The sequence below is a fragment of the Sceloporus occidentalis genome, unplaced genomic scaffold (genome assembly GCF_023333645.1).
Source record: "Sceloporus occidentalis isolate IW3139 unplaced genomic scaffold, rSceOcc1.0.p SCAF_119, whole genome shotgun sequence".
Classification (NCBI taxonomy): Eukaryota; Metazoa; Chordata; class Lepidosauria; order Squamata; family Phrynosomatidae; genus Sceloporus; species Sceloporus occidentalis.
Window position 1 is genome coordinate 1977495 of NW_028317099.1, and position 25472 is coordinate 2002966.

At 45.1% G+C, this 25472-nt stretch overlaps 1 protein-coding gene across 1 annotated transcript in view; it reads right to left on the bottom strand.

Annotated features, from left to right (window-relative positions):
• The window catches only part of LOC149282328 (apoptosis-inducing factor 1, mitochondrial-like), a 124413-nt gene that overhangs the window by 58918 nt on the left and 40023 nt on the right, over positions 1 to 25472 (bottom strand). Inside the window, exons 5-10 of the mRNA XM_089498362.1 lie at positions 21702 to 21778; positions 21506 to 21614; positions 21319 to 21426; positions 20528 to 20613; positions 15249 to 15389; positions 5590 to 5732 (exon numbers count right to left, since the gene is read on the bottom strand). Of these exons, the coding sequence (XP_089354488.1) occupies positions 5590 to 5732; positions 15249 to 15389; positions 20528 to 20613; positions 21319 to 21426; positions 21506 to 21614; positions 21702 to 21778 (664 nt within the window). The remainder of the gene's footprint in view (positions 1 to 5589; positions 5733 to 15248; positions 15390 to 20527; positions 20614 to 21318; positions 21427 to 21505; positions 21615 to 21701; positions 21779 to 25472) is intronic.

The following is a 25472-nucleotide window of genomic DNA, read 5'->3' on the forward strand; positions in this document are numbered from 1 at the left end:
TTCCCCTTAGTTTGCCCCCCTTTACCTCTAACTGCACCTTAAGTTAGCCTTATTAAATTAATTAAATTAACCCTCAGTCCTCCGCATTAAATTAATCCTGAAGAGAAGACCCCCATTAACCATAACTGCCCCTAAATTAACCCTGAAGACCCCATCAACCACAACTGCCCTAAATTCATCCTGAAGACAAATCAACCACAACTGTCCCTAAATTAACCCTAAACACCCCCATCAACCACAACGGTCCTTAATTTAACCCTGAAGACGCCTTTAACCATAAAGCCCATAAATTAACCCCCACCCCCCAAATCTGAATATTAATTTAGGAAAAAAGAAAAAGCCTGAATATAAGACAACCCTATAGGAAAAAAGTTTTACCAGTAAATGTTAATTCACGTAAACTATTTTTTTTAATAAAAGCTATGATTGAGAAAAATATTTTGGTTTTATTTCCACTGTGCCTCATGATATGCCTTTTAACCCTCTAAATACCACTGTGCCCCATGATATGCCTTTTAACCCTCTAAATGCCACTGTGCCCCATTATATGCCTTTTGACCCACTATGTGCCACTCTGCCTCCAGAAATGCCTTATACCCCTATATGCCACTCTGGCATTTAGCGAGTTAAAAGGCATATTATGTGGCAGATTGGCATTAAGGGGGTTAATAGAGCACTCTGCCTACAGAAATGCCCTATGCCCCCCCATTTAACACTTCCCCGCCCCCCCAAACTTACCGGTGGTTTCAAGTAAAGCTTTGTGTCTCTCTATAATAACCCTAGTGCAAAAGGTTACAGGTCCCTTGCTGAATTAAACTGTTTTTATATTGGCAAAGGCACTCGCATTTAGAACCCTGTGGTTATTATCTTGTTTGAGCCTCCTTTTCTGAATATATGTGTTAACATCCTTTAACCTTTCCTGGTAAGTTTTATTCTGCAAGTCATTTTAGTATCCGTTCTCTGAACTGTCTCCTTCTGGAGATACAGGCTCCAATACTGCACACACGTGTCACCAGTACTACTACATGAGCACTTCCCTCTTTCTACTGCTAATACCTCTCCCTATACAACCAAGCGCTATGCTAACATTTCCTCCTGCTCTATTGCATTGTCTACCTACCTTTAAGTCCTCTAAAATAATGACTGACCTTTCCTCAGATGTTGAGGTTGGGAGAGTACCAAATACTATATACTCTGCCTTTGGGTTTTTATGCCCTAGGTGCATTATCTTGCACTTATGCATATTAAATGTCAGTTGCCACAGCTCTGACGATTTTTCCAGTCATTTGTCTTATCCCTCCAGGAGCATCAGCCCTGGTGCAACTCTTTTTGTTATTAGCAAAAATACATACCTTACCATCAATACCTTCTGCAATATCATTAAAGAAAATATTAAATAGTACAGACCCCTGAGGTATCAAGACCTTGCTCTGATTATACTCCATTAACTACAACCCTCTGTTGTCTGTCATTTAGCCACTGTCTAATCAATTCAACAATATTGGAATCCAAACCCAGAGATTACAGTTTATGTATAAGTCTTCTATGTGGGACAATGTCAAAAGCCTTGTTGAAACCTAGATGCACAATGTCTACCGCACCTTGATCGATTACTTTAGTCATCCAACCAAAAAGGCACAACTTTCACTAATTTACAAACTTCTGGGACTGCTTCTGTTAAATAAATCTGTTAACTGTTTTCCCTAGATACACCACTAAGCTCATTTTATAACTTGGGGTCTATCCCATCAGACCCCATCAACATATGTCTGTATTTTCCTGTATTCCTTGACATGTATAAAATGAATCATTAGCATTTTTTCCCCAAGAGATCAATTTTCTTCATTTTTATCTGTAAAAACTGAACAGAAATATTCATTGAGGTAGTCAGCTAGACCTTTATTCTCATCTACATACCTTCCTTTTCTTTGTAATCGAACAAATCCATGCCTTTTTTCATTTTCTCATTTATGTATCAAAAAAATGTTTTATCTCACCTTTTTTCCGGACTGGGCAATTCTCTCTCTCTTCTGCGTGTACTTTGGCAGCTCTTATAAACTCTTTGCCTCTTTCTGCGTAATCTTATAGATCTATCTTTTTCACTTTGGGTTTTTGTATACTAAATGCTAACTTTTTTTTTTAAATATTCTGGCCATATTTGCTCTTACTTACAAGCCTAATGCAATTTACTGTTGCCTTCAATTGAACTTCTAACTAATCCCATTTCTCCTGGATTTCATTTAAATAGCCCCAGCCTGATAATGACTCCTTTACACATATTCCCTAAACTTTTGTTTGTGTGTGATGTGACTCAGTCACTGTTTGTACATTAACCCCTTCAGGACCGGGATTTTGATACTAACGTGTCGCTAAAGGACCGGATCCGTTTTTGTGTTTTTGCCATGTCTTTCTTCAACTGTAATTTATCTCTTATCAATTGGTGCACCCACACAAATCATATATTGTTTTTTTCAGCACAAGTAGGGCTTTCATTTGAAACCATATTAAACTGGGTAGTACATTGTTTTGTTTGAAATAAACTGGAAAAAGTGCGGAAAAAATGAAAAAAAACATTTTTTTACAGTTTTGTATACATACAAATTGTACACACATTGAACCAATGGGAAAAAATTATCCCAAATATATTCATTAAGTTGTCCTGATTTGGAAACCACCCAACATGGCTAGGATTTTTATCCATTTTGACCAGTATAGGGCAAATATTGCAAGGCATGCATCACGTTTTTTGTAATTTTTTTCAAATTTGGCATGGTAGTCTAATAACTGCAATAGTTGTCACAGATACTGATTATCCCCCCAAAATTATATGTTTATGAAAAGTAGATAAGTCAAGGTGTACAACTAGGGTCATTTTGACACTTTTCAAACAGGGATTTTATCGCCAATTGCTGCCAAATTTTGAGGTATTTTTATACTTTTTTGCATATGTTGCAATGTTGCTTTAGATTTTATATTATATTTTGTATAGAATATGTGCAACTGCAGAAAACACCAAATTGTGTTCACCAACATCCCCCGGTTCCAACAAGGCCTCACATGCATGGTTCATGCATTTTTTTGAGGAAGCTATGAGGGCAAAACTGGAACACGCGCATTTTTGTTTTCACATTTGGAATTTTCAGAAATTGGTTTCCTGGGCCCATATCCCATTTGGGATATTTTGGAAGCCCCCCGCTGTAAATTACCCCATAAAAGTATATATTTATGAACAGTAGACAAGTCAAGGTGTTCAACTAGGGTAGTTTTGACAGTTTTCAGCTAGCCATTTCTTCACTGATGTCTGCCAAACTTCACAGGGAAATTATTTTACTGCTTTTTTAACGCATACATTTCAATGTTGCACTGAATTCCTTGCACACCATAAGTGCAACAGTGGAAGAAAACACCACATTTTGTTCCCCAAGATCCCCTGATTCCAACAAGACCTTGGTTCATGCATTTTTTGAGGAAGCTATGAGGGCAAAACTGGAGCATGTGCATTTACATTTTTTTTTTCATCAGATTACTTGTAAGTAACAGGTTTAGGCCGCTGACATCAATCAGGTAGACCGATCAATAATCAGCGACTTAAAATGTCACCGACAAGTGATCAGGTAATAATTATGATTATTTCATTTATTAATAATTTGTGTTTTTTCATAATTACCCTAGATGACCCCTCTCTCTTTGTAGAGCAGGGTCATCCCCCACGGATCCGCCATAATGATCCGATCACTCTTATTTGCCAGGAGCGATCTGATCAGCCCAGCCCACCATTTGACCTGGAAGCACCCTGGACTTTCAGGTCAGTGCTGTTTTTTTTAATTATTATTATTATTATTATTTTATTAATTTTTTTACATTTATTTTTTTATTTTTATTTTTTTAATTATTTTTTACATTTTTTTTTAACTCTTTCAATGCTGATGCTCCATTGAAGCACAGCATTGACTGATATTTAGTCCCCACAAGCTTGTGGGGACTAATATTAACCCCTGCAATGCTGCGATGGGGGTCATACACAATCGCAGCATTGAAGGGGTTAATTGAGGAAGAGGGGGGGTAGGGGTTAACTGAGGAAGGGTGGGGGGGGTCTGGTCTCCACACTCATGTGGAGACCAAAGAACCCTGTCTCCCTGTCCCTGAAGCTGCCTCTGGCAGCTGGGACACAATCTCCAATAGACTGGAGATTGTAGGGGAGGAGTCTCTCTGATCAGTCCTACAGGACTGATCAGAGGACTTCTGGGGGGTCGTTTTTGCTGTTGCTGGTCTACCTGAGCCCCCTACAAAACGGGAATTAACCCCTTCAATGCCGCGATCGCGCATTGAAGGGGTTAACGCTGCACTGACGCTCTCATGGAGCGATCAGGCAGCAGGGGGGTGTTGGATCAGGTCCCCACACTTGTGTGGGGACCCATTCAACACCCCCCCTTCCCTGAAGCTGCCTGTGGCAGCTGAAACCACGATTGCAGATTTTTCTGCAATCGCTGTTTCTGCCTACAAAATCACTCCGTGGGAGTGATCGTAGGCTTGGGGGCGGGCTTAGACAGGCTGTGCAGCAGCAGCCCCCCCCGAACACCGCGATTGTGGTGATGTGGGGGCGTTTTTTGGAGGAGACGTGCCTGGTACGTCCCGGTCTACCGGTGACTGTTAACCAGGAAGTACCAGGTACGTCCCGGTACTGAAGGGGTTAAACCACACAGACCGATGATCTCTAGAACTTTCACCTATAGCAATATCAGATATCAAATCTCCATTTGTGAAGACTAAATCTGATCTCCTTACAAATTGGCTCCTCGACTACTTCTTTTAAAGATAATCCCAGCAGGGAATTAAGAATATCTGTACCCCGGGTACAACCAACTACTTTGGTTTTCCAGTTGACATTAAAGTCGCCCATGATCATAACCTTTAAGGTTACTGTACATTTAACAAATTGTAATGTAACCCAAACGGAATCTATGTTCTCCTCACTAACTTGTGTTAGGTTAGATGTTATCTTTCACATATAGCGCCACCCATCTCCCTTTCTTGCCCTTCCTGTCTTTTATATAAAACAGTACCATGGTATTGCTACATTCCAGAGAATACCAACACTGTCACAAGTCCATGGATCTAACTCCCTAAACTGCAAACTTTTGTAGATATGAACATAGTTGTAATTAACACACATGCTACACATTCTGTTTCAGGGAGCAAAATACATGCTTCTCCCTATTACCTGTACAGACCAAGCTCACAGAGTCAATAATAATGGTTTTAATATGGAACCAGGTAGAGAGAATGGCCCCAAGACAGAGAAGTCAGTTCTGTAGTCGGCGGCCCGTACTCCAGCAATGCTTTGTTTAGCCTCCCCGTTTAGGTTTATTAACACAAGTTTGATCAATCACAGGAATTTATTTTTAATTACATAAACTGATAGAATGGCAAGGAATAGGCATTTTCCCTTATTGTAGCAACAAACATATGTTTCTACTATAGCGACTTTTTAAGAGCCAAACAGTTTTGCCTAAAATAAAGGAATGTTTTAATGTCTGGCTGCATGGTTTAGAAGTAATGCACAGGCCGAAAATTAAATTGTTAACTTACCAGAACATGGACTGATGCCAATATGGTTTAGCTGCTCCAGTCATATTCTCCCCAGCAAGTCTTCCACTCACAACTGCATGATCATGGTGCTCAACACGTCGACGGCCAAGCTTGATGTCATAGAAACAGGCAGCATCACCTGCCTGTCAAAAAGGCAATTGACATGTCGCATTTAATTAGATGAACCAAGTTTAATTCCCCAATAAAAAAAGAGAAAAGATAACAAATAATATAGCTTTATTCAGCTTGGTCTCATTTAGCGGATCAGGTCAACCCGGAGATGTAAAATTTCTGGAACTTTTCTTATTCAGTAAATAATAAACTAAATTTGCTTTATTTGTTACAAATGGAAGAAGGTCTCACCATTTTACAGAGAGGAGTAAAAGAAAAAAATAATTTACTGGCCATATACAGATTATAGGTAAGTATTACACTGTGATGGGAAGAACATTAATAGGAATCATTTAGATAAAGGTTATAAAGATAACCTAATTTTTAAGACAAGTTGAACCTCTTACCTGCTATTCCCATACAGGGCCGGCCCGACAATGGAGCCGAGTCGGGCAACCGCTCCAGGCGGCACCTTGCCGCCCCAAGCCCTTTTTTTTTTTTTTAAAGCGAAAGAGAGAGAAAGGGGCGCCGAGTGGTTTTCACTTACCAAGCTGTCAGTACCCGCTCGGCACCCCTCTCTCTCTCCTCTGCGGCGAGTCTCTCTGTTCGGTCTCGGTGCCGGCTTGTAATGCTGAATGCCGGAAGATTTCCGGCGCTCAGCATTACAAGCCGGCACCGAGACCGAACAGGGAGACTCGCCGCAGGACTGCTGAAAGGTAAGTACAGGGGGTGGGGGGCAGCATTTTAAAATTCGCCCCAGGCAGCATTTTGCCTTGGGCCGGCCCTGTTCCCATATTTAAGGCCCAACTGGGAAGACAGAGAAAATCAACTACTGTAAAAAAGGGAAAAAACTCTGGTTTCTTTCCAGGTCTTCTCATCTCTAGGTTAACATAGCTTGTGTCTCACGTCATGGTCACATCACTCTGTATTGAGGCAAGCAATTCCTACCATTAATAGTCCGTTACTTGTGCATACATAGTAGGATCTGTTAGTATTGGGTGCTTTGGTGGAGACAGCTGCCATTGACAGTGTTCCTGTACGCAAATTGTCTGTCCTTCAGAGTTGTGACAATGGCCTAGCTGACCTGTTGTAGTAGTTCCTATGAAGGTGCTGACTGTATATCAGCAGCTGTGCTGGTGACTTGAAATTATCGATAGGGCGATATTCCAGGATACTGAGATATGGGTCTTTGTCCGCACTGGCTTTTTCCATTAGTGATTTTGCTGTCTGTACGAGTTTTGCAGCTCATCCATTGCTTTGTGGATAGTATGAACTCGAAGTTATGTGAGGAAAACTCCATGCGTTGGCAAATGCTTTCAATTCGTTGGATAGACATTGGGCCCGTTATCGTTACCTTGCGAAGGCAGCCTTTATCTTGTGTATTATAACAGTGGTTGTTGTGCTGTGAAGTCTATTCAGCTCGAAATATTATTATTATAATTTGTTTTATATAGCGCCATCAAATTCCATAGCGCTGTACAATGGGTAGACAGGACATAACAAGTAGTATGTAACGTAACAAATTGACTTACAGAGACAACAGGTGAGGAGAGCCCTGCTCAAACGAGCTTACAATCTTACAATTCTATTATATCTGCTATAGTGAACAGTTATGAGATAATCCATATTGTGCCAGATGAATAAATCAGTAGCTATTTGCCACATTCTGTCTGGTACTCTGTGGCTGAACATAGACCTTTTAGAAGCACAGTATGTAAGGCATATAGAGCACTTACTGACAATTTCTATTCCCTTTCCCATTCCAGGCCAAGACAAAATATCATGGACTCTATGTTTGCACTTTTCAATGCCAAGTGGGTGTCGTGTATGCATGACAGCATTTCAGGACAAAGGTTTGAGGGAATGACAATTTTCTTGCCTTCCACAATTATGGGTTTACAAGGGATCGGTCCTGTCAAACTAACCTGATCAGCTTTTATGAGGAGGTGAGCTCAAGACTGGATCGGGGTGAATCGCTGGATGTCGTATATCTTGATTTTTCCAAAGCATTTGATACGGTGCCACATAAAAGGCTGGTACATAAAATGAGAATGCTTGGGCTGGGGGAGAATGTGTGTATGTGGGTAAGTAACTGGCTCAGTGATAGGAAACAGAGGGTGGTTATTAATGGTACATACTCTGAGTGGGTGACTGTTGCTAGTGGGGTACCACAGGGGTCAGTTTTGGGTCCTATTCTTTTTAATATATTTATTAATGACCTTGTAGAGGGATTGCATAGTAAAGTATCAATCTTTGCAGACGATACTAAGCTCTGTAACGTGGTTAACACAATAGAGGACAGCGCACGATTACAAATGGATCTGCATAGGTTGGAGGCTTGGGCTGGGATGTGGCAGATGAGGTTCAACACAGATAAATGTAAGGTTATGCACATGGGGAAGAAAAATCCAGGCTGGGAATATGTATTAAACGGGAAAACACTGGGGACGACTGACATGGAAAAGGACTTAGGAGTTTTAGTTAACAGTAAATTTACCTGTAGCGACCAGTGTCAGGCAGCTGCTGCTAAGGCAAATAAAATCATGGGGTGCATCAAAAGGGGCATAGATGCCCACGACAAGGAAATAATTCTACCACTGTACAAGTCACTAGTCAGACCACACATGGAATACTGTGTACAGTACTGGGCACCAGTGTACAAGAAAGATATAGTGGAGCTGGAGAGGGTTCAAAGACGGGCAACCAGAGTAATAAGGGGAATGGGAGGATTACAGTACCCAGAAAGATTATCAGAATTGGGGTTATTTAGTTTGGAAAAAAGACGGCTTAGGGGGGACTTAATAACTATGTATAAATATATAAGGGGGCAGTACAGAGATCACTCCCAGGACCTATTTATACCCAGGACTGTATCTATAACAAGGGGACATCCTCTACGGCTGGAGGAAAGAAGGTTTCTACACCAGCACAGACGGGGGTTCTTTACAGTAAGAGCGGTGAGATTATGGAACTCTCTGCCAGAGGAAGTGGTGATGGTAAACTCAATAAAAGAGTTCAAAAGGAGCCTGGACGTGTTTCTTGAAAGCAATAATATTACAAGTTATGGATATTAGATTAATAGGGACAGAACGTTGATCCAGGGATTTATTCTGATTGCCATATTTGGAGTCGGGAAGGAATTTTCCCCCTGGTATGGGGCAATTGGCATCTGCTTCATAAGGGTTTTTTGCCTTCCGCTGGATCAACACAGTAGGGACACAATATGTATATAGGTTGAACTTGATGGACTTTGGTCTTTTTTCAACCTTATGAACTATGTTACTATGTTACTATGTTACTATGCTATGTAGGTATGATAGTTTATCTCGGTGATTCCATAATTGGAAGACGTTTTGGGCCCATTTTCTTAAGTCATCAGGCCAAGCATTTTGTATAATGTCCTTTAGGGTTTGATACTAAGTCCCTTTCAGTCTGAGCTTTGATTTCGTTTATTTTTGGGTCACGGACAGTAAGACTGCTATATACAGCGTGCACTTTCAATGAGGATATGGTGGCCATAGATACATTGATGAAGATGCTTAAAGCCAAACAATATGGCAAAAAGCTCTTTTCCGATTTGCAGATAGTTAATTTCATTTTCGGTGAGTGATTTTGATGCATACGCTATAGGTCTTCATCATGCAACAACTCCACTCCAAGTCCATACTTGAAAGCATCAGCATGTAGTTTTAGTTCTTCTTGTGGATGAAAATATCCTAATACTGGTCCTGGCTTATATGTGAGCAGCTGTTTTATTTTGTTGAAAACTTTGTCCTGCTGTACAGCGTCCCAAACAAATTATCTTTAATTTATATAGCGCCAACAATTTACGCAGCGCTTAACACAACACATATACTCAAGACGAAAATTGATAGACTAAGACAAACCGATACATTAGGTGGAGAGAGCCCTGCTTGCAAGGTAAAGTCACCTTAAGGAATCTAGTGAAATCGGAAAGGTTGGGTGCCAAATGAGAGGTAGTTGATCATACCTAGTAATGTCGCATTTGTCTTTCAGTGGCCCCTTGTTTTTCACAGCAATGATTTTAGCAGGATCAGGTTTTATTCTTTCAGTTATGACGAAATGTCCAAGGCAACTGACCTCTTTGGTGCAAATAATGCTTTTTTCTGGGTTAAATTACATTCATTTATGAAGCGCCGGCCGATTCCGCAGCACTGTTACATTCATTAGAACAATTTATAAACACAAACACATACACTAACAACACAATAACAAACTGGTGCAAGGGAGAAGAGGGCCCTGCTCTTGCGAGCTTACAATCTAGTCGGTGGTTGAGGGCAGTGAGACAATAAGAGAGGACTGCTTGGATGGGGATGAGTTTATCTGGTTGCGATGATGTGTTGAAGCTGTTTGTTCAGATTGATTGATTAGGAGCACTGTAAAGGAATGTTGTACGCTTCCCTGAACAAGTGGGTTTTCAGAGAGGTTTTGAAAATCGCGTACGAGGCAGAAAGTCTGATGGAACGGGGAAGCCGCAGGTCGTGAGAGGAGCGAAGAGGGCGGGTAGGGGTGTATTTGGATAGAAGAATAGAGATGTAAGGTGGTGCCGATTTGGTAAGGGTCAGAAGTTTAAATTTGATTCTCAAGGGTATGAGGAGCCAATTAAGTGATTGGCATAGTGGAGCAGCGGATGAGGAACAGAGGCGCCAGAGGGTTAGTACCAGTTAGTAGAGAGTTGCAATAATCCAGGCAGAATATCACAAGGGAGTGGATAACTTTGACACTCCTATCTCTGGAACGCTGTGAGATAACGGCAAGGTTTTTATCGTGCTCTGCCTTGGTTTTCCCGTAGATGAGGATGTCATCGACTATGGCTGTTACATTATTCATAAGTTTCATCTATTTTCCACTGGAATTCATCTTGGGTTAATATTATCCCGAAAGGAAGACGTTTGAACCTGTATTGCCCGAAGATCGTGTTGAAAATAGTGAGTCTGGAGGATTCTTCAGTGAACCTAATAGCCCAATATCTAGATCTATCATCTAAGATACTGAAGCCCCTCGTAGATTGGGCATGATATCTGAGAGTAGCTAAAGGATAATGTCATTTAATTGCCTTATTGAGATCTCTTGGGTCTAGACATAACTGTAGTTTGCCTGTTTGCTCTTTTCAGTAATGACCATGGAGTTAACCCAATTGGTAGGCTAAGTAACCTTAATGATGACATTGTGTCTCTCCATGCTCTTGAGTTCTTCTTTAAAGTGTAACGCTAGAGGGATGCGCCTCGGTAGATGTACTACTAGGGTTGCTCGTAGGTTTAAATGTATCAGGGAGTAAAATAATTCCTTTGTGAATGCCGCCATAATTGGTACATTACTTGGACGGTTGCAACGAATAGTACCAGGTTGATGAGGCCAAAATCTATGTTCCTTTTAGGCCTAGGATCGGATTTCTGAAGTTCAAACCGAGCCTCAGAATGGTGAAGAAAGGGGATTTAAGTGACTTTGAACGTGACATGGTTTTTGGTGCCAGACAGGCTGGTCTGAGTATTTCAGAAACTGCTGATCTACTGGGATTTTCACGCAGAACCATGTATACTAGTGTTTACAGATAATGGTCTGAAAAAGAGTAAATATCCAGTGAGCGGCAGTTATGTGGACGAAAATGCCTTGTTTTTGTCAGATAAGAACAGGCAAACTGGTTGGAGATGACAGAAAGGCAACAGTAACTCACCATCTCTGAATGCACAACACAACAAACCTTGAAGCAGATGGGCTAATGCAGCAGAAGACCACACCGGGTGCCACTAAGCACAGGAAACTGGGGCTAAAATTTCCACACTCACCAAAAATGGACAATGAAAGACTGGAAGAACGTTGCCTGGATTGATGAGTCTCGATTCCAGCTATGACATTCAGATGGCAGGGTCAGACTTTGGCATAAATAACATGAAAGCACGGATCCATCCTGCCTTGTATCAACGGTTCAGGCTGGTGGTGGTGTTATGGTGTGGGGGGACACTTTTGGCCCCTTAGTACCAATTGAGCATTGTTTAAAAACGACAGTCTACCTGAGTATTGTTGTTGACCATGTTCATCCCATATTGATCAGAGTGTACCCATCTTCTGATGGCTATTTCCAGTAGGATAATGTACCATGTCACAAAGCTCACATCATCTCAAACTGGTTTCTTGAACATGACAATGAATTCACTGTACTCCAATTGCCTAAACAGTCACAAGATCTCAATCCAATAGAGCACCTCTAGATTGTAAACTCGTCTGAACAGGGCACTCCTCACCTGTTGTCTCTGTAAGTCAAATTGTAATGTTACATACTACTTGTTATGTCCTGTCCACCCATTGTAAATCGCTATGGAATTTGATGGCGCTATATAAAACAATAAATAAATAAATGTGGTGGAACAGGAGAGTTGCATCATGGATGTGTAGCCAACAAATCTGCAACAACTGCATAATACAATCATGTCCATATGGACCAAAATCTCTGAGGAATGTTTCCAGCACCTTGTAGAAAGTATGGCTTTCTTTAGATACCATTATTTTTATTGTATCTAATTTACTATAAAAAAAATATAAAATATGGAGATTTTTTGTTAAAAAATGACTTTTTCTCACTTAAAAAAAACAAAAAAACTTTTACTCATCTGCAAAAACTAATGAAAAAACCTGCTAAATAGATTCAACTATTTGTCCTGAGTGTAGAAATACCCAATGCTTTTCTGTTTTTTTTTTTGAGCGCAGTGATACCCCACATGCATGGGTTTGTTGGGTAAACAAAGCATGGGTTTGGGAGGTAAAAGGCCACCTTTGTGAGGTGTGTATTTTTTTGCCATGTAGACATCTGGTCAGCCTGTGCCTACGTCCCATATTTGGGACATCTTTGAAGCCGGCCAATTCAATTTACCCCATCGAATCATAATTTTTTTTTAAACTGGGCACCCTATGGGCATTTATAATGCCAATATTTTAACTCTTTCCATGTGGGGATTTTTGTGAAGATATAGTGTGAATGGTAGGTCTTGCTCATAAAAAAAACTTATTTTTGTTTATCTTTTTGGTGACAGTGGGGAATTTTTACGTTACCATATTTTTTTAAACATTTTTTAACTTTTTTTTTTTTCTTTCTCACTGATTAGTGAGCTGGGCTCCATTGACTTTGAATGGTTGAATGCAGTACCAGAATTCAACCTGCAGGAGGAGCTCGAGAATTCTATAGAGGCTCATTTTTCTATTGTTGGTGCCATCTTGTGAGGGGCGGTAACGTCATTTACATGATGGCACTTGTGGTTGCTCTTCGGAGTAATCACAAGGCTATCAGGGTAGGGGGGTTGTGTCGCTACATGCCTTGATATCGAGGCATGTCAGCAACACCGTTAATGCTGTTTTAGCCTGCCGCCGCAATCTTTTCCTGTGAGGAGGGCTTTCCTCCCCGGATCCACGGTCAGGCTCACTTGTGCATGGATAACGGGCTTTGTCATTATCACATTGCACTGCAAGCCCGTACATGTATGGGCTTTGTCGTTAAGGGGTTAATGTGACCTAGAACATGAACAATTCAACTGCAAAACAAACTGAAATCTTTGAAGGGGGGGGTGACACAAAATAACCTGGTTGCATACCAGGTTGTGCATACCCTCTTATAACTGGGGCTTTGTTCAGAATTCACCAATCATCTTAAAACTCATGTTACATAGAAGTCTTGCCATCATTTAAAGTGACTCGGATTAATCACAGTTCAGCTGTTCTAGTAGGATTTACCTGACATTTGCTTAGTTGCATCTCAGAGCAAAAGCCATGGTCCGCAAAGAGAGCTTCCAAAGCAGCAGAGGGATCTCATTGTTGAAAGATATCAGTCAGAAGAAGGGTCCAAAAGAATTTCCAAAGCATTAGATATACCACGGAACACAGTGAATGTGTGAATATTGAAGAAAATATGGCACAACAGACACATTACCAAGAACTGGTCGTCCCCCCAAAATTGATGAAAAGACTAGAAGAAAACTGGTCAGGGAGGCTTACAAGAGGCCTACTGCAACATCAACCCCTTCAGTCCCCTATGGACGTACTGGTACGTCCAAAAAATGCATCCCAAGAATCCTCTATGGACACACCGGTACGCCCTTTTTGCAGCGGCAGGGATGCATCGCCAGCTTTCTGCTGTCCGATCTGATGTAACAGCTTCTGGCATGAAAGTCGGAAAGCTGTTACATTTTTAAATTCTCTTCCGGGTTGCATCACTGCTGACGTCACCCGGAAGTTCATCGGAGGACAGGATATCCCCCTGCAGGATAACCCGAGGCACAGACGCTGCGATCTCTATGCAAGTCTGCGGGGACTTACATAGAGATCACAGTGTGATCGGTGCAGGGGGATCGCGGGGAGGAGTTTCTCACCCTCCTCCCATGCTTAAAAAAGAAATGGCGAAAATAAAGCGGTTAGTGATTTTTTTTTTTTTTCTTTTAAATCATTAAAATAATACAATAAATAATAATTAAAAAAAACAATAAAAGTGAGCTAAGTGATGTCATTGTGGCATCACTGGCATTAATAACATGTTCAAGAGGTCCCTAAGAGGACCTGTAACCATTTTTTTTTTAAAATATATCAAAAATACAAAAAAATAAAATAAAAAAATTAAAATATATATATAAAAAAGATGAAAATAATAAAATTTTTAAAAACCTTACATCCCACTGCCCTAGCACAACATCTACCCAGTATAACCCTCCTGTCCTCGTTCACAACCCCCAAACCCGTTAAGCCATAAGCATAAAAATTCTACAAAAAATTTACACCTTCTAGTATGTTCCCTATGAGTGCTGGGAAAGTATGGAAAATCCATATAAATTAGGTATTTCTGAAATCAGGACACCTGAATTGATAAACTTGGAGGGGATTTTCCATCATTTTACCTAATTTTGTGAGGATTCAGAGGTAAATTTTTTTTAAATTTTCGCTAGTTTTTACTAAATTTCTCATTCTAAATTTACAGCTAATCATCCAAACTCAAATGAATCATTTGAAATCAAATGAAATCTCTATCTCTCCTTGAAAAAACAATATATAGTTTACACTATTCACAGGAAAAGATAATACTCGTTGAACCAACATAGTGCAAAAATGGCTAAATTGCTCTGGGACTTGAGGTACCAAAAACCCCTGGGATTGAAGGGGTTAAAGGAACTGCAGTAATTTCTGGCAAGTACTGGCTGTGTGCTACATGTAACAACAATCTCTTGTATTCCTCATATGAATGGGCTATGGAGTAGGGTGGCAAGACCGAATCATTTTCTTACAAATAAAAAAACATCCAAGCCCAGCTGACATTTGCAAAAACAAACACCAAGTCCCCCAAAAAGCAAGTGGGAAAATGTGTGTTATGGTCTGATAAAACAAAAGCTGACCTTTTTGTTTTGTTTGCCAGAACAATAAAACCTGAGATTTCATCAGAAATACAAACTTGTGTGGTGTTTCAAACATAAGACCGTGTCGTTATATGGTCCCAGGTCATAATATACCTTATTTGTTCTACAGTAGACAGCACACATGCACAGTAAACTTACCACCCATACATTGTTGCGAGCTTGCAGCTCAGCATTAACCCTGTATCCGCCAAAGTCACCATCCAGTTCCAATCCTGCTGATTTTCCCAAATCAGTGTTTGGTTCTAATCCAACCGCAGCTACAATGTGGTCTGTGTGTACCTAGATCAAATACAATTAGAGTTTGGTGAGAAAGTGGTTCATAATATACATTTTGGGAACTATAATTACCTCCTAACAGGAAAAACCAGGCCGCAATTCAATAGGATAAAGTGTTATTGTCACGGCCACACCTTGTACCCCGGCTGGGTACGCCCGTCGGTCCTGCGATGCTTCCTGCCGGGATCGAAAGGGTTAACCGCTTCTAGCGATAGCCGATACTAGCAGAACAGGGCTCACAAGCTGGTACTGAGACTCTAACTTCACGGTACCGCAGCCGCCGAGGCGTAGCCGAGTACAGTGCCGTAGTTGTCCAGACAAGGACAACTTGTGATCCAGCAGGTCCCTGAAGCATTAGACGAAACTAATGTTCCAGGGAAGTAACACACTTTATTGGGAAACACACAGGCTAGATGATAAAAAGGTCTTAAGTCAGGACACATCTTCCCACCCTACTTAGGCCACCGAGCCCCGCAATGCCTGTATACTTTGGTCGTCGTTCTCGGGTTGATCACGAAGGAGCGACGGCGATCTCGGGGGTGCCGAGGGGGCGCTCAGGGTCCAGGAACATCTGGTCCAAAAAGCGACGTGCTCGGTCAAATGGGCACCGAGTGACAACAGTTCAAAGTTTCCCCGGGACTAACCGCGAGATAGCCGGCGCGCGTTCAGCAGCCATGCCGGTCGTTTTCCGCTCCTCCGGAAGTCCCAGAGGAAGTCCCAGCAGTCCATGGGAGGCTTCTTCCCCGAATTGTTCCTGCTCCGTACCCCAGCCCCTGTGTGTTAATAGCAGGGAAATGGTGCGGTAGGGGGCTGGTGGTGTCCGGGATACGAAGGGTTAACGTCTGTGGGCAGGACATGTGGAACATGGACAGGGCGGCACATGAGGGAGAACAAAGGAACATAAGACATTCACACAGATATAACAATCACAACCCCTGATTATTAAACGGTACTTGATCAGACACAGCATTATTTAACCCCGGCAGACCCGGCTAGATCCTCGATGGGACCATCCGCGTTCCCATTTTACTTTCCTGGGCGGTACTGGACTGTGAAATTGTAGGGTTGCAAGGCCAGGCTCCACCGTAATAAGCGTCCGTTGTCCCCGGAGACTCGGTTCAGCCAAACGAGGGGGTTGTGGTCGGTGAGTACCGTGAACGATTATCCGTATAGGTACGGTTGGAGCTTTTTGAGAGCCCACACCAGCGCTAGGCATTCCTTTTCTATAGCTGCAGAAGCGGCAAGTACCGGAGCAGAAACTAAGGCACTCTAAGTGCTGGAAAGCGGCTTCACACTCGGAGGACCACAGGACCTGTCGGGGTAATTTCTTTTTGGTCAGGTCCATCAGAGGTTTGGCAATGGCGCTATAGACAGGAAGGAATCGTCGGTAATAACCCGCTGTGCCTAGAAAAGCTGGCACCTGTGTCTTGGTTGTAGGGGTGGGCCAGTTGGCAACTGCCTCTACCTTCACAGGTTCAGGTCGTTGTCGCCCGCTGCCCACCCGGTGGCCTAGGTAGGACACTTCGGAAACACCCATTGTACATTTGTCCGGCTTCAGGGTCAGACCCGCAGCCCTGATGTGGTCTAGTACAGCCCCTAGGTTAACAAGGTGTTCGTCCCAGGTATGGCTGTATATCGCAATGTCGTCCAGATACGTGCAAGCAAAATCCTGGAGGCCATCGAGGAGCCGGTCGATCATCCGCTGGAAGATCGCCAGCGCGCTCTTCATCCCGAACGGCATAACCTTAAACTGGTACAAGCCGAAGGGGGTGATGAAGGCCGACTTCGGAACGGCTGCCGGGGCCAGCGGAATTCGCCAATAGCCCTTACATAGGTCGAGGGTGGTGAGGAAATTCCCCCGAGCAATGCGATCTGCCCCGGGGTCTCCACCTGATGCACTTTGGCAGTAGTGTACCCAGGGGCATTGGAGAACATTTGGCGACGCTTTGACAATACCTGCCGGCTACCTGGGCGCAGATGGCGGCTACCTCCCCTGGCCGTTCCTTGTAAGCCTTAAGCATATTTATATGGAAGGCTCATTGAATCCTCGGGTTAGAGCATTTGGCTACTAGGTAGGTAATGGCACACAGCTTTTTCACGAACTGATAGGGGCCCTGCCAGGCGGCTTGGAGTCTATCGGCCTTAGCTGGCTTGAGAACGAGGACCTTTTGTCCGACGTGCAGAGTGCGGTCTCGGGTGGTGCGATAGTACCACCGTTTTTGCCTTCCCTGCATGGCGCGAAGATTCTCCCGAACCGTTTCGGTTAGGTCCTTCAGCCGCTCCCTGAGGGTTAAAACGTATTGTATCACCGGGATACCCTCGGCAGCGGGCCTCCCCTCACAGTGGTTCCTGATCAAGCCTAAGGGTCCCCGGACCTGTCGCCCATATAACAACTCAAAAGGAGAATACCCAGTGGACTCCTGGGCACCTCCCGATACGCGAACAGGAGGTGCGGCAAGTACTTCTCCCAGTCCCGGTGAGAGGCAGCGAATGTCCGAAGTAGTTGCTTCAGTGTTCCATTAGACCTCTCACATAACCCATTTGTCTGGGGGTAGTAAGGGGTGCTATACATGGGCTTAATCCCGCACAATCTCCACAGTTGCTGAGTAATCTCCGCGGTAAATTGGGTCCCCTGGTCGGAAATTATCTCTCGGGGAAAACCCACCCTGGCGAACACCCGGAGTAGTGCATCGGCTACGGTCTCTGCATTGATATTGGATAAGGTGATGGCCTCGGGGTATCGGGTAGCGTAGTCTACGACCATTAATATATATTTCTTCCCCGAAGGGCTGGGACGGGGTAGTGGCCCCACCAGATCTACTGCTATCCTACTGAAGGGCTCGTTGATGATGGGTAGTGGGTGAAATGGGGCTTTCATTTGGTCAGCCCCTTTTCCTACTCGCTGGCAGGTGTCGCATGTACTATAATACCACTTGTTATCCTTTGTCAGCCCTGGCCAGAAGAAGGACCGGGTGACTCGGTGATGGGTCCGGTTCCTACCCAAATGGCCTGCTAGGAGAATGTCGTGCCCAATACGCATGATCTCTTGCAGATATTTTTGTGGCACGACCAGCTGGCGTTTGGGCACATGGGTCTTTCCCTGACCGTCGGTCAGCCGGTACAACAGTCCCATTCAATTCAATCTCCCCCTTGTCCGCCGGGATCTGTCTCGGGTCGGTACCCCTATAAAGTCGGGTCGTGTAAGGTCTCCTGGGCAAAGTCAGTGGGGGATTCCCAGGGCAGGATAGGGGTAGTCGGGGAACAGTCTGGGTTACTCTTACTCACCGTGGGTCTCGTCCTCGAGTGCGTTGTCCGCCTTCCGTGCCTGCTGGCGGGTTAGAGCCGCACAATGCTCGGGGTTGGTAGCTGGTTCGAACGTGGTGGTGAGGTGTCCCAAATCATTCCCCAGGAGAACTTCGGCAGGTAGATCCTTCATAACCCCGACCACTACTTCGTGGGCACCGGTTCCCCAATATAAATGTATCCGGTGTACTCTCCCTTAAGTCACTCGTACGGCAATGGCGCGGCTGGTCTGCTCGGTCGGGGTGACCATCCCGTAGCCCCTGAGCGGGGCGCCCATTAACCCACACAGCCTGGCGATGATGGTGGCGGTTGTCCAGGATGGCTGCCTGGACCGGGTCAGCCTCATGCTTTACCACTCTAGGTAGTGGGCCGCAGCTCGGACTGGTCCAGTAGGTGCAGATGCACCCGGGCGAGGAGCCTGGTTGGCGGGGCACTCAGACTTCTTGTGTCCGACTTGGTGACAGCAGTAGCATCGGACGCCAGATGAGCGACGAGTTGCTGCGCGGTAGGGTTGCGGCGTGCGTAGCGGGGGTGGCACGTAGCGGGCTACCATTCGATGTTCCACTGGGGTGGTCCATACTGGTCGGCTAGCACGGCGGCCTGGTCCAGAGTGAGGGGCCGCCGGTCACGTACCCATTCTCCTATGGCCGTAGGGGTTAAGTTGTAGAATTGCTCCAGGAGGTTGTAGAACGTCGGAGGCGGAGGTGGCTTGACACCCGTTGATCCACCCCTCATCCGCTCGGGTCATGCAACTTGGTAAAGGGTTCCTCGTCTCGGCGTTTGAGGCTCCAGAACTTCCGTCTGTGAGACTCAGGGGTGATGCCGTACCTGGCTAACAGGCGTTCTTTTACTTGTTTGTAATTGTCACTGTCCTCATCGGAGATGGCCCCGTAGGCGGCCAGAGCCCGCCCCGACAGTCGGCTCACCAGTAGGGTCACCCAGTTGGTTGTTTCTATGCCCTGCAGACCGCATTGACGCTCAAAAATATGCAGGTATCTGTCGATTTCATCTACGCTGTCTTGAAACCGGGGGAATGACATTGTAGGGTAGTTTAGCTCTGGTCGGGGGGGGGGGGCGCTCTGGTCTGTCGTGGGTGTCCGTTCTCTATCTCGCTGGATTCCGGTGACATGCACTTGGTCGGCCCCACCGATTACCTGGCCGATGAGGGTTTGATGATAAAAAGGTCATAAATCAGGACACATCTTCCCGCCCTGCCCAGACAGTCCGGCGCCACACTTAGGCCACCCATCCCCGCAATGCCCGTATACTTTGGTTGTTCGGGGGCGCTCAAGGTCCAGGAACATCTGGTCCAAAAAGCGACGTGTCGGTCGAAGGGGCCCCAAGCGAAAACAGTTCAAAGTTTCCCCGAGATAGCCGGCGCACGTTCAGCAGCCGCGCCGGTTGTTTTACGCTCCTCCGGAAGTCCCAGTGACCAGGCATGGTAGGCTTCTTCCCCGAATCGTTCCTGCTCCGTAACCCATAATAGCAGGGGAATGGTGCGGTAAGGGGCTGATGGTGTCTGGGATACGAAGGGTTAAAGTCTGTGGGCAGGACATGTGGAACATGGACAGGGCGGCACACGAGGGAGACATTCACACAGATATAACAATCACAACCCCTGATTATTAAACGGTACTTGATCAGACACGGCATTATTTAACCCCGGATGGTCATAATAGCTGTTATAGACGGCACTTATGAACTCCGGGCCGTCACAGCCATCCACTTGCTTATGAATCATAAAATGCAGAAAAAGCAAAGTAAAAGGCACTTAGGGGAACCTAATTTGGGAAACATGCAATGAAAACTAGTTCAAAAATAGCTGTTATCCTCATTACCTGTCGTCCATCCTTTAGATTAATACAAAGTTTTCCATTATAAGTGACTGATTTAACCACGGCATCTGTCATGACATTAACACCTTCTGTTGGAGACAGAAGAGGAAGATATAAGTTCTGGATAAAAAGTTAGATATAGCAACAGAAAAATGGAATATTAAAGCAAGATGCTCAGTGACCTAACAATAAAGGTTGTATATCATGAACATTAGCCTGCTTGCATCAAAAGATTTAAAAGAATATACTCCACTATATATTTACAAGGACTGACCCTATCCAACTGTGTATTCCTTTGAGCGCTAGCCATACATTTTATTTTGTGACCTTAAAGGGATAACCTGTCAAAAAAGTCTGAAGAAAAATGGCTCTCTTTTTAATCATTGGCACCTAATTTGTGGAAGTAAAATTTAAAAAAATGTGGGCTTTTATTCTAATTTTGTGTGTCTTGATATGTTGGATGTTGGTGTGTGTGTTAAGTCACATTAATGCATCTACATATGTCAGTGCGAAGCGCCTCGATATAACATCATATTCTTGTGCTCAGCATCAATAGCCGGCATGCACCATGAAGATCTATAGCAAATAAAGTCTTGTTCTTACAGAAGAAAGACTCCACCTCCAAAAGGTAGGACAATAAGAACAAATTTTTACTTCATGTAATTAAAAGAAACACACCACAACTTTACAGGGTGGAAAGGGGATGTGCTTGGAAAATAAGTTCCCAGGTAAGAGTTCACAATTTCCTAGGTGGCCTGCATGACAAATAGGTTAACAACAAATCTAATTCTCACCTCTTCGCACCTTCTCAGTGGTCCAGTGGCTAAGATATTCAGGAAGAACTTTTCCCATATTACCACTTTCGGGAAACATCTGTATAACTTCAAGACCAGTTTGCTTTCCTGTGGTTAAAGAGGCAAATTTTGTTTTGCGTTTGTATGAATTAGTGATGAACACACAGGGTGATATAGAAATTCTTACCTTTACGTCCCAAAGCACAAGCCAACTCACTGCCAAGGAATCCACCTCCAATGATGGTGATGGAACCAACTGAGGAGCAGAGGTTATTAAGGTAACGGAAATCAGACACCTGCATAACCAAATGTAAAGGTAGTAAGGAGACAATTGAAGATAAATTATGAGGCTACCATACATGAATACAGTTTACAGTAGTTACCTTTCTGAATAGTGTGGTTCTTTGCTTTACATCCTCACCAGCACGTTCTATGGCTGGAAGATTCCGAGGTTTTCCTCCTGAGGAAAACAATGGCAACAAGAACACATATTACCTTCACAAACATAAAATAAACACCTTACAATTAAGACCCAGCCCACCCCCCAAATGTTTAGCCTACAGAGCCACATCAGGCCAACAAATATGCTGCTATAGTACAACAGTTAGACATAACCTGCAATGGTTAATGGTTTGCAGGATAATAATCAGCCAATTCTACAGAATTTTAATATGTATAGACAAGAAATGTATGTAAAACATTTAAATATACCAAAGTTAAAGCATTGCAGGGAAATATTACTTAAAAGGCAGAAAACGTGAGGACAAGAGGTCATAGTCTAAAACTAGAAGGTCTGATGCTTAGGTAAATTTTAAGAAAATTGCTGTCGGGGTGGCAGATCTGGTTTATTTATCCTCTTTGTACTGGGTGCTGGAAATGGCAAACCTGAAGTTGGTGTACTGCCTGGCATTTAGTACATTCTAGCAGTGATCTCCCCATTTTGGTTATTGCCCCCCATCAGCTCACTTCTTGAAAATGGTTAAGTAGCTGTCACTGGATCACGAGCCTGCCAAGTAAAAGACTAAGAGACCTTGACATGCCCACCATCCCTACTCCAATGGAGGAATCCCAATGTATCTTAGCCACACCAAAATGCTTGGTATAGTGCCCAAGCATGAGATACTCCTTAAATAGGCTTATTTCTACATTTCTTTTTTTTTTTTTCAAAATCCAAGTTTATTTGGTTTTTGAAGATGTTTTAGAATATGGGAGGGGGGGGTACAGAAGGCAAAAAAGGGAAGGGGGGGCAAGGAACAAAGTGTAAGGCATTGGTACAGCAAGTGCAATAGTACATGGTAACAAGGCACAACGTACAAAATGAGCATAACTGACAGAGCGAAATGCAGACGTCACAGGCGCAACAACCCGAAACAAATATGAAAACGCGCCCATCCGAGCCCTGGTAATGGAAGTCGGTAAAAAGAAACACACACCCCAAACGAACGAGGCAATTACAAAGCCCGTCTACCCATGAAAGAGAGCCAGTGGAACCAGGTAGCAGTGTAAGCCTCCCTCTGTTTAAGAGAGGTGGCAGAGAGGTCCTCAATCACCCTAATGTCCTCCACTTTGGACATCCAGGCGTGCAGCGTCGGAGGAAGAGCAGACTTCCAGCTGAGAGGGATAAGGCACCTTGCTGCGTCAAGTGACGAATGACAGATTTTTTATAGCGTGAAACAGGGAGCGACGTGTGGTGTAGCAGCATGGACAGCGCCTGGTAGGGAGGGGGCGAGTCAGTAAGCTCTACAATAACCTGGTAAACCTCCTTCCAAAAAACCTGTAACACGGGGCAGGACCACCAGATGTGGAGCATAGTACCAACATCGCGGCCGCACCTCCAGCAGCAAGCGGAGACAGTCGGGAACGTGACGTGCAACTTCTCGGGTGTGCGGTACCAGAGAGACAGGAGTTTATAATTAGTCTCCTGGACCTTGGTGGCTCTGGAACTCTGATGGGTGAGGGAGAATATTTTGGACCAGTCTGCGTCAGAGAGCCGCACGTCACAAACGGATTCCCACGTCAGACAAAACGAAGGGGGGGGGTCCGTCACTCCAGACAGTAGCAATGAATAGAGCATGGAGATGGCCCCCGCCGGCGGGCGCCCCTGGGTGCATAAGGTCTCGAAGACCGAGAGATCCCTATACAAGCACCGCTGATTAGGAAGGGAAGAGATGTAATGCGTTACTTGGAGGTAAGTGAAGCGGTCCAGCCAGGACGGCGACCCATGTGCGCGGAAAGCCGTAAAGGGCAGGGCACCCTGATCACCCAGAAGTGTGTGCAAACGGACAGGCGGAGGGACCCCCAAGAAAGCCAGCCTCCCCCGGGCCCGCCCCGGCACAAAGTCCGGGTTCCCGTCGAGGGGCAACATGGGAGAGGGCGACGAGGAGAATCGGGCCCGACCACCCACGCACCTCCAGACCGCTAGGGTAGCGGAAATCAGAGGATGTTGCTCCACGCCACAGCCGAGCCGCGGACCCCACAAAAGCATGAAGGACACGACCTCGAAGCGAACCCAGTTCCAACGCGACCCAGGGCTTAGCAGACGGGCCAACCAGATTCCATTCTAGAACTCGCAATAAGTGGACAGCCCGATAATACGATTGAAAATCGGGTAGAGCCAATCCCCCCCGGGACTTAGGGCGAGTGAGTTGCGAGAATTTCTGTCGAGGGCTCTTATTGCCCCAGACAAACGTAGTGACGGACGTCCGGAGGGAAGTAAAGAAAACGCGCGGCAACCGAATCGGGAGGGTTTGAAATAAATATAACGCTCTCGGGAGTAGATTCATTTTAACCACGTTGACCCTACCAATCCAGGAGAGGAAGAGAGGCGTCCACTTACGGAGGTCCTCGGCCAGCGCGGAGAGCAACGGCGCAAAGTTAGCCCGGTACAGGTGCGCAAGATCGGCAGTCAACCAAATCCCCAAATATCGCATGCGGTCTGAACACCACCTAAAGGAGAAGCTCGACACCAGCGAGGGGACCAGGCCAGGGGGAACGGAGATGTTGAGAATCTCAGACTTGGCGTAGTTAATCTTGAGATTCGACAGGGAGGCATAAAGATGAAACTCTCGCATGATATTCGGTAGGGTAACACTGGGGTTGGTCATAATAAAGAGGAGATCATCAGCATACGCTGCCACCTTATGGTGAACGTCCCCTGCGCAGAAGCCCTGTATGTCGGCGTTAGCTCTGATCGCCTCCAAAAAGGGCTCTAGGGACAGCAGGAAAAGCATCGGGGATAAGGGGCATCCCTGCCTAGTGCCGTTCCGAATCACCACCGGGGGTGATAGAGCGCCGTTAATCTGAATACGTGCGGTAGGTGCAGTGTAGAGAGCCCCAATCCAGGCCAGCATAGCAGAGCCCAGGCCCTGCCGCTCCAAAGTCGCCCGCATGAATGCCCAGTCCACCCTATCAAACGCCTTTTCCGCGTCGGTGGACAGGAGCAGGACCCTGCGAGCCTCCCTCCTCGCCCTGTGTATCACGTTGAGCACCCTGACCGTATTGTCGCGCGCTTCACGCTGGGGAACAAAACCCGCCTGGTCAGAGTGAACCAGCAGGGGGAGAAACCTACCCAACCTGAGGGCCATCATCTTGGCGAACAATTTTAGGTCGGCGTTAAGCAACGAAATGGGCCTGTAGCTCTGGCACAAGCTAGGGTCCTTGCCCTCCTTGGGAACAACCACAATTGTGGCAGACAGAGCCTGGGGAGGGAAACAGAGGCCCTCTTGGATGGAGTTAAGAGCCCGCACAAGGTACGGGAGTAGCCGGGCAGAAAAGGTCTTATAGTACCCCAAGGGCAGACCGTCCGGCCCCGGGCACTTGCCCCGTTGGCTGGATTTCATCGCCAGGGAAAGTTCCTCAACCGTAAAAGGGTCCTCCAGGGAGGAAGCCTGCTCGGGGGTAAGCCGACGGCGGACATGACGGCTCAGATAATCAGACACCCGCGCCGGCACCTCAGGCCGCCCCCCCCCTGGGGTTCCCCGCCCGTATGTTGTAAAGTGAGGTGTAATAGGCATGGAAAGCCTCGCTAATCTTGGCCGGAAAAGGGGAGACCTGACCTCCCCTCATCCGAATCTTGTGGATATATGAGCGGCGGTCGAGGGGACGCAGCATTCTAGCAAGCAGGCTACCACATTTGTTACCGTGCTCGTGGAAAA